Source organism: Protopterus annectens, chromosome 9.part0 (genome assembly GCF_019279795.1).
Source record: "Protopterus annectens isolate FY-2018-M chromosome 9.part0, PAN1.0, whole genome shotgun sequence".
Classification (NCBI taxonomy): domain Eukaryota; kingdom Metazoa; phylum Chordata; order Ceratodontiformes; family Protopteridae; genus Protopterus; species Protopterus annectens.
In genome coordinates, this window is record NC_056743.1 from 978017967 (window position 1) to 978028308 (window position 10342).

At 36.7% G+C, this 10342-nt stretch overlaps 1 protein-coding gene across 4 annotated transcripts in view; it reads left to right on the forward strand.

Moving 5' to 3' along the window:
- The window catches only part of ITGA7 (integrin subunit alpha 7), an 849563-nt gene extending 844822 nt beyond the window's left edge, over nt 1-4741 (forward strand). For all 4 annotated transcript variants that reach the window (XM_044083727.1, XM_044083728.1, XM_044083729.1 and 1 more), the window contains one exon: nt 1133-4741. In XM_044083727.1, the coding sequence (XP_043939662.1) occupies nt 1133-1190 (58 nt within the window). In that variant the 3' untranslated portion in view covers nt 1191-4741. The remainder of the gene's footprint in view (nt 1-1132) is intronic.
- Nucleotides 4742-10342: the final 5601 nt, after the last annotated feature.

A 10342-nucleotide genomic window follows, 5' to 3' on the forward strand; every position in this document is an offset into this window, starting at 1 on the left:
AACTATTCTAACAAAGTCTCAGCATAAAAAAATGCATAATCAAATTAAAATTGCAGTGTCGGAAGAACCTGTTTCACATTTTTTTACGTTAATACTAAACATAATTACCAGTAATAGAAAAAGGTGAGAGATACATTGCATAAGATGTCACAAGTGAGTAGAATAAACTTTCCCCTACAGCCAGAAGTCAGCCATATACTTTATTTAAAAATAATCTTCAACTGGAATTCATAGCTGAGGGATGCCATGCTAATTATTAAGAGTTCATTTCTTGGGGCAGTTCATATTTAGGAAGACATGCATTATAAGTTCATAGATGTTTACTAGGCTATAGCTTTATAGGTGTTTACTAGGCTAATGACCACAAGGGCCTTTTTAAGCCTAGCCAGGCATCCCAAATCTCTGACAAGTTCTGATACCCTTGATAAGTGTAAGCAGGGGCCTGGGGGATGAACCATTTACAATGTATCTATGTCCATTAGAGACATAGGTGCCAAACCAGGGATGAATTTCCATTATCCCATCCAATTGTCCAAGTTGCACTTGAATTGGGTTAGGGAGGACCTCTGCTTCACATGGATGGGGATCCTGTTCCATATATGGATAGTCTCTGGGATACATACCTATCTCTCCAGCAGGTCCTATTTATATCACAATCACATTGTCTTTGAATGACCACACCTCACTTGGCACTAATCAGTACTGTACCATGATGTGTTCCTCTTTCAGTCACAGTCTCAATATTTCTAGAAAGTAGAAAATACCAACATGGACTTATAGCACTGAAATTTCTTGAAGGGCATTAGTTTTTAAGTTTGACACTGTACCCATTAACCTGTGAACATATAATCAGATATTCTTTGTTGCTCCAGGTTTGCTGATAACCCCATCTTTGTTTCAGGTATGTAGGTTAAACTATCATGTAACAGACATGGCCTTTCTGCCAAGCATGTTTCCCGCTAGAAATGTGATGCACTGTTTTAGTTTATTTCTTAATAAACTGAGAAAAACTGTGCCCTCAAAAAGGTGTTTGTTAGATAAATATATTGTTGCTCATTTAGCCACAGTGTGAAAAATGAAATAAATTCTTAAATGTACTGTAAAAATAAAGTGTATTTTATCTTTCTTTCAGTGCGGATTCTTCAAGCGGACCACACCCCAGGACAAAGTCCCTCAGTATCATGCAGTGAAAATCCCTAAAGAAGATCGTCAGCAGTACAAGGAAGAAAAAACAGGGACCCTACAGAAGAAGGACTGGGTGACAAACTGGAATGAAAATGATGGCTACTTATAAATTCACATATATTAAACATTTGACCTGATAACAAGTCCTCCACCCCCAGAAAACATGTATCTTGGTTTCTGATAACTAAAGACAAACAGAAAGAATTGCCAAGCTGATAATATATTGCTTCAGCAGCATATGGACTTAAAATGGAAATATGTGGGTGGCATATTTAAGAGAAATGATGATATTCTGCTAAGTAAAGAAGAAGAACTGTATCCTGGGTGGTGGATTCACTTGAAGTGTTAGATGACCTGAGAAAAAGCTTGGGGGAGTCAAGGTCTACCCTGCAAAATGTTATGAGCTCTGGTGAGCTGTTGGACTCATTTCCCTGTCATTTCATCAATCTCTGTTATTTGGGAAAGGTAGAGGTTAATTTCGATATGTGACATTATCATAACTAGCTACTGAGAGCTGACAGTGAATGTACAGATTGTTTCTTTTATGTGCATATTTGTAGGAAGATGTGTTTTGGTACAGGACAGCCCATGATTTTTGAAACATTTGCATAGATTATCTTTAAATCCTTTTGCCAGATGCAGAATTTATTCCTATCACTGAAACAGTGTCATTTCATGCATGTATTCCAGCATCAGGAATAGAACATAAAGCTATTGGTTGATAGGGTATACCTTCTGTTTGTGTGAGTGAGGTGAAAAGGATTGTAGAGGGAATGATACAATCACAAAAAAATGTATGAAGTACTGTAACCAAAACTGTTAGCTTTACCTGTTACAGACAGTCAGAAATGGAATGTTGAATACCCAACTAAATGCACTAAAGGCTTTTGGTTTAGTATGGGGACAGTTATATTCCGAATCTGTAAGGTTACCTTGTACTAAATGTCCATCTCTCATTTAGCAGTTCTAGTGGCAGAAGCAGACACAGTTAAAATAGTCTGTGGTGGAATCATTGCACTCTGGAAGGTGCTAGAAAGATTGAATTAAGGAGGAACACATATTACTCATTAGTGGTGTTGATTACTGCCCATTGTCACTCTTCTTACATTTGTCCTGTCCTCTTGTTTGTAACATTATTCCCAAAAGAATTTTCAGCTAACCTAACAGTGTAGTCGTGGTATTACCACTCCCAAAACTACCAACCTGAATTCAAGGACAAACGGCCATGCTTAGGAGGAAGCAAGAGATTTCCAGAACATACTTTAACTCCTCCTGGACAAATATTCTAAACCACTGTTACATGCCTACCACCTGCTTAGCCAAAATGTGCAGAAAGTCGCCACTATGTCTTGTCATTTCAGTAATCTTTCTACAGTCCTGAAAAGAATGCAATATTTATTTGGAAGTAATTTGTGGACCAGTATGAATGAGAAATAACTTGTAACTAAATATACAGTCAATGCTTAATGGAAGAAATACATTTGACCAGGGTTACTTGAGAGTGTCACACATCAGGAATGGCATCTTTTTTTGTCAAAAATTTACATTCATTTCTTTACTTAGAATCAGACACATTTTGCTCATTTTTTCATTACATTTTGTTCCAAATCAGTACATTTTAAAAGCATTTTAATGAGTTTTAAATAAGGTATCCTATTGTTGCGTGTTTTGTAGTTTAACACTTTTTTTCTGCCTAATTAGTTCTTTTCACTTTGTCAAATGAAGCTCCATTTTAAGACACACAGATTTTTTTTTTATGATAATAGCACAAACCAGTTTGCATTTTGTCAAGACAGAGACATTATAACCTGTCTTTACATATTTATTATGGGGGTATGCATAGTTGCAATGAAAATTGGCACAAAAGCCACCAAACACAACTTTTTAAAGTATTGTTTCACTAAAATAAACATTGCTAAAAATATAAACATGCTCTCAACATTCCCACTTCCTTGCTAACTAATTTAATCATCCTTGAGGTCACCAAATCTTAAAAAGAAACAAAAAAAAAACAAAGAAATCTTCTTACCCGTAACAGCCCTGAAGTTCATAGAAGATTAACAAACTGCCATTTTTGCATCAATCTATCTATTGGTGTTGCAACACAGAAGTGGTTTCTGCATGATTATTTATCATTATCAAGGGCACAGGCTTCTAAAACCTTGAAATGATACCCCATTAATTTAAAACGCAGAAAGGTAAAGGTAACCATTGGTCAAAATCAGATAGCAAAATGCTTTGAGTTTTTCTGTCTTACTAATATGGCCCTGTCTACAAATGTGTTAAAACTGGCCTTTAAGATCTAACATGTTTCTTAAAGTTTTTGTTGCATTAATAACAGCTTCAATTGTTAACTTAGAAACATTTTAATGCAGTTTTGATATTCTGCTGTTAAGACTAAACTAAGCAAATAATAATACTACAAAAGCAGTAGTCTAAACAAGCTACTGATATGAAACAGTCTGTCAGTAGTCAAGTGGCTTGAGCCAACTAAAAGATTATATTTTATGTACAGTTTTATTTTCCATAGTTAGGCTTACACTTAAAAGATATCATTGTGATACCTTGCACTACTGAATTTTAACTTTTGTTTATTTTTATTCCAATTTATGGAATTTCATTATCTGTTTTGTTTTCAGGGTTCCCTGTTATCTAGTAACCATATTTGGATGCAGTTTAGCCAACACAGAGGTTATCATTAGTGACTACTGTTAACTCCATATGCTGTGGCAAATAATACATTGAGCAGTGCCTGTCCTGTGGAGTACTGTCAGTGGTAATACTGTCAGTGGAATACCGTCAGTGGTAATACTGTCAGTGGGAATACCATCAGTGGAATATCAGTGGAATACTGTCAGTGGAATACTGTCAGTGGTAATACCATCAGTGGAATACTGTCAGTGGTAATACCGTCAGTGGGAATACCGTCAGTGGGATACTGTCAGTGGTAATACCATCATTGGGATACTGTCAATGGTAATACAGTCAGTGGAATACCGTCAGTGGTAATACTATCAGTGGTAATACCGTCAGTGGTAATACCATCAGTGGAATACCATCAATGGTAATACCGTCAGTGGTATATTAGAACACTACAAAAATCTGCATTTAGACGATGTTCTTCCTTCTCTGCAGGATATCATCATGGTTCCAGCCAACGTTCTCTCTACCTGTAGTCAGTCAGGTGAAGGGGGCACAGTGAAGCACACGTTCCTCCCTTCTCAAAGAAGATCCATCAGCAGTACTGAGTCCCCTCCAGACCCTGATTACTGGACAACGAGTTGTACTTCTTCGGCTGTACTGATGGGCCAACTCAGTTTTTACTTTGTCTAATGTATGCATGAACTCAGATTCTGACTTTTTTGAACCATTAATTCCCAAGTACAGGACAGGTACCATGTACAGGGACAGAAAGAACAGAAATGAGCAGGGTTTGAAAGTCTGTTTTTCTCTTTTAATGTGAAGTGCCTTGTTCCATCTTATCCCACTACCTGTTTACCTGTGCTTTACAATTTTAGTGATTTTTACAAACATTAAAATCCAGCAATGAGTTGAATTAGTACTATTTTGTTACAGATGTAAATATACATTTACCAGTGAAGCATTCTGCCCACATTAACAAAGCAAGGAAATATTTATACTTCTGTCTTTTGATGTTTCAGCTGACTTCCATTATGACTCTTTATTTTATGTTTACACAATGCTGTTTGCCTTTATCTCCATTGCTTTGTATGCTCTGCAGTTTGATTGTCTGTGACATTCTTTGCTATTCACATATATTGAATTTGATCCTATGACAAAATCAGTGGAAAGCAGAATGTCATCTCCTGGTATTAATGGCACACTGGGACAGATTTGTGTAAGTAGTTAGATGTCAGATGACAAGATGATAAGCAAACTGGTAAATAAATAATATTTATTTTCTGACATAGTCCAATCTGCCACAACTATGAATACTGCAGAATGCATAACAACAAAAAATCTAAATCCTGTTATTGCATCAGTTAAAGGCTAAAACACTGATGGTAAGTACAGGTAAAACATGTTTTTTATGCTAATAATGCTCTGCAAATGACCTACCTATCTTTCCACAGAATGTTTTTCCTTTATGCATTGCTCATTCTAATCATGGGCAGAAAAAATGAAAGCAGCTAAAACAAAATAGAGAACATGCAACTGCTACTGCTCTGCAGTGAGAAACATTTCTGTAAAATTAACTTATTTTTCCTTCATCAGCTTCCAGCACTCTACTTATTAGACTCATGGGGCATTTTCTGTGAATAATAGCATCTTGTTTAATCGACATTTGATTGTTAGGCCCCAAAATATCTAAAACATTAGTGGGCTGCTCCTCAAAACAACAACAATCCCAAGACTGAAACACACACACACACACACACACACACACACACACACACACACACACACACACACACATATATATATATATATATATATATATATATATATATATATATATATATGGGTCTAGGACATTTCACTGAATGCACATTTCACTGAATGTCAAATTAGTGTGCACTTTTCATTGGAAGCTCAATTAACTGAAAACTCAATTCACTGAAACACATTTCACGGAAAGTTATATATGGCCTTTTCCCCACTGTAGTGCGACCCTGGAGTTAGTATATATAGTAAGGGGGTGTGGTTTTAAATATTTTGAACTATGTACATGGATACTTGCAATTCTAATATATTTCTCTTTTCCGAACATAATATATACATAAATATGTGGGGGACTCTGCCCCCCCACACCCCCCTATGTGGGGGGCAGTGTCCCCCACACCCCTTACTATATATACTTACTCCAGGGTCGCACTACAGTGGGGAGAAGGCCATATATAACTTTCAGTGAAATTTGTTTCAGTGAATTGAATTTTCAGTGAATTGTGCTTTCAGTGATTTGTGTTCAGTCATTTTGAGTTTCAGTGAAATGTACATTCAGTGAAATGTATATATATATATATATATATATATATATATATATATATATATATATATATATATACTTTTTTTTTCAAAGGGAAAGCCCTTTGAAACATCATGCATACCTGAACAACTCCTTTTCCCATTTTTCCAACATGGGGCCAGGGTGTCACTTCAGTAATGAAAATCATCTAGAGCCAAAGTTCACACTGATGGATGGCTATCCATGAAGCAATAGTTTTTCCATACCACTCACACACATTCACACTCACAGCAATGGACAATTTAGAGTGTCCAATCCGCCTACTGCATATCTTTGGAGTGTGGGAGGAAACCGTCGCACCCAGAGAAAACCCACACAAATAGGTGGAGGATATGCAGACTCCACACAGAAGGCTTCACAGCCAAAAAATCAAACTAGAGAACCTCTGCTGTGAGGCAACAACACTATCCTCTGCACCACAGTCCCAAACTATATATATATATATATATATATATATATATATATATATATATATATATATATATATACACACGTGTGTGTGTGTGTGTGTGTGTGTGTGTGTGTGTGTGTGTGTGTGTGTGTGTGTGTGTGCATGTGTGTTAATTCCAAAATCACTCAAACTTGAAGAAGATGAAGAAAGATCTAGTATTATACTGGGATTTTACGGCTAAGCTTGTAAAGACCCTCGGGTCAATAGCCTAGTAACAGCCTATGAACCTGTGAATCTAAGATTGTCTTCTTGCTTTTCTCTGAGTCTAACTGCCATTACAAGACTTTGAGTGCCAGTGTTCTGAGCTTTGATAAACTGGCCACCAGCAAACAATAGGTTTTTTGACTCATGTTATATCTTTTATGTCCATTAGTCCTACCTAAGTAGTCAGTCCATCATGTGCACTACACCCAGAGAGCCCCAAGTATGAAGTTCTTGTAAGGGGTCTTTCCCTGTACATTAATGCCTATAGTGGATATGATGAAAGTAGTAGTTATTCTGGAGATGAGCCAATGGAACACACATTACTTTTAAGATCGCGTAATCATGTTCTTATATTCCATCCTCTCCCTACTTCAGCTAGCATTAGCTACAGCTTCTCATCTCCTGAACTGGAGTTGCCTGATGATGCATGGCAGCCCACCATTGCCACCTATAGCAAGATTTGCTGAGTAATGTTAATGGGCCAAAAAAGCAGCACTCCACAAGAGAAAAATAAAAGAAATGCCACTTTTAGCTGTCAGTATACTGGCCTTCACTTCTGTTAGTGTCTCAATACATGTGGCCGGATATGGCAAGCAAATAGCTGCCAAACAGGGTCATAGAACCGGCTATAAATACTGTACAATTTTTGACTTAGAAAAAATATTGTTTTATTTTGAGTGATAGTACCTAGCATATATGTGAAGAGATATGAATAGAGCAGTCTCCTGCAAAGCTTCTGAAAATCATACTCTAATGAGAAATAAAGGCACTCGGATCCTGCATCAGTGCAGGCCTACCTGCATACGCATTTCAGTCAGAAGATGGCATCAAGTTTAATCTGCAGAATTAATGTAAATAGCATTGTGTAGCTGACCCTCCCAATAACCCATTCCCTCTTGCTTGGTAGTGCCACAACTTTCTGTGTACACATATGCTCTATATGCAATAAAACGAATGTAATCAAAAATGCAGACTTTTTTACTAGTATGACTTTTTGTTCTACACTGGAGACTATGAACAGATTTGTGCTTTGCATAATACATTTTTTCCCTCTGTCTGAAAAGAAACATACCTGGACTCATTTTCTTGAGAAAATACACAGCCATCATTTACTTTTGAGTGAAACTTGGCATTTAGCCTGCAATGCAAGAAATGTTTGCACACATTCTGTTTGTCTTTTTTTTTTCCTTTGGACTCACTGACTGTTTTTATAAATTGTATATTTGTGTGCAATGAATCAGACAATGCTTCTGTATTTATTAAAATATTTAATGACACAGAAAAACTACACATTTGTTGATTTTGTAAAATATTTAAAAGTTGGGACAGGTCAAAATTAACAAAACTAAGAATGGATTTATTCTTTTTCTCTTCTGACAATTTGGCCCTCCCATGGCTGTCATATCACTCAAAACAGCTTGTTACAGGTTTTAGATGAAAGCAAATAAACCATTTTTGGAACACTTTTTTAATTTCATGTTTCAATGTTCATGTTACAGTTTATTGTTTGCATGTGATGACAAGTCTGCTGCATTGCAAAATCACATATAATTAACTTATTTCTTCCAGCAGACAAATCAAATGAACTGAAACTCTTGCTGATAAGAGGACAAACACATTTAAAAAACTTTGTAAAAATTTAAGAATGCAAGAACTAATTGCAGAGAGGAAACACATTTTAAGATTAAAGTTTTTAAGGATTTGCTGTGTTCTTCCTCCTTGTGATGAATGCATCTTCTGTATGAATGACAGGTACCATGAGGGGCGGCTCATGGTATTGGACTGCTGGGCTGCCGCTCCCCCCAATTTTGTCATTAAAAAAAGTTTAGTGATTTTTACACACTAGTAGCAGTTTGAACTACAAACTAGTGTCTTAAGCTGAAGATGCAATGTTACACGGAACTGACTGGATTGGGAAGACTGCAGGCATCAATGAAGATGCCCAGAAGTCATTGCAGTTTTAACGGCAGGAAACTGGAAGCCGAGTGGACTGTTAAGTCAGCAGCCACTTCATGTAATCTGAGTGCGTGATGTGGCTGCTGATTAGTACTGTTGCTCTCACATTCTCTTCCCGCACTTTAACACAGTTAATTTCCAAGGGAGACAGCAAGAGAGATGGACAAGAGAGCAGGAAAAAAACATGGATCATTGAAATAGCGATCAGATTACTGTTTAAGGTAAGAGAAGACAAGGATTCCTTGGCAAGGAATAATATTTTGAAATTAACCTGCTCCAAAAAAAAAATCATTAAGTTCTGAATGTTTTTTTTTTTTTGTGGCAGGGCCAACCAGATGCTTTCTGCATTTTTTTCCCTGCCAGGGTTAACCAGATACTAGGGAGGCAATGTGTTTTGGGGACTGTTGATATATATATATATATTTTAAAATATAATATCCTGGTAAGGTTAACCAGATAGTAGGGAGGCAATGTGCTTTGGGGACTGTTGAGGATTTTCATTTTTTAATATAATATACTGGCAGGGTCAACCAGATGCTAGTAGTCTATATGATTTGGGGCTATTGATGACTGTCTTTCCTTCTTTTTTAATATAATATCCTGGCAGGACCCAATGAGATACTAGGTATGCAATGTGTTCTGGGGGGCTGTTTGTGGATGACATGAGTTTTTTTTTAACCTAATAGCTTTTTGCAGTGTTAGTCAAGATACATTAGGATGGTTTGTTAATGTTTTGTTGTTGAAACAAACACGACTCTTGCATGGGTAAAGTGTGTATGGGTGAACTGAAGTAAGATCAGGTGCAAGTTCTTGGCTATGTGATGTGAAAGAAATACAGTAATGTAACTGTGGTCTTTTATTTTCATTATTTTAAACCTTGTAGGCTCAAAGCAGATTCTCTGGGAAGACAGTTTGGCTGGGGGCAATGTCTAAGTACGAATGAAATGACTGCAGTTCTGGCTTGCTTTACAAAAGTAATGTGCATTTGAGTGAAGTTACCACAAGCTCTGAACTCTGAGTATTGTTTATGTGAAAAAATAATATTTACCTGAATGACAGTGTCATCTTTTTTTTGTTGTTTTTGTTTTTAACCTCAGAAAATCAAATCAGATACTGTGGGTGGGGCAGGCAATGGAGATTGGAGCTATGTGTGAATGAAACAAATGGCCCTGCTGTTTACTGTTGTTGTAATTCCAGCTTTGCAAAACTGTAATACTTTTCTATCTGTACTTTAAGGTGAATGTAAAATAATTAGCAAGTTTATGAGTAATTCTTAATTTATGTTATTTCATATATGTTCGTGTATATACTGAATGCTTGTTTAAAATGTTTCTGTGTTGGTAGACTATTCAGAATTTGCAATAGTGACTGAGCACTTACTTTATGTAAATTGGTAAGCATAGTCAGGGTAACATAGTTTCACCCCTTTGTAGTTGGCCATACCCCTTTCTAATAGGCCACACCCATGTCTCCTGCATCCCCCCCTTTGATTTGAAGTCATCATGCACCCCTGGGTAGCATGCCATTCTTCTCAGCCAGTTCTACAAACCTACCACTGC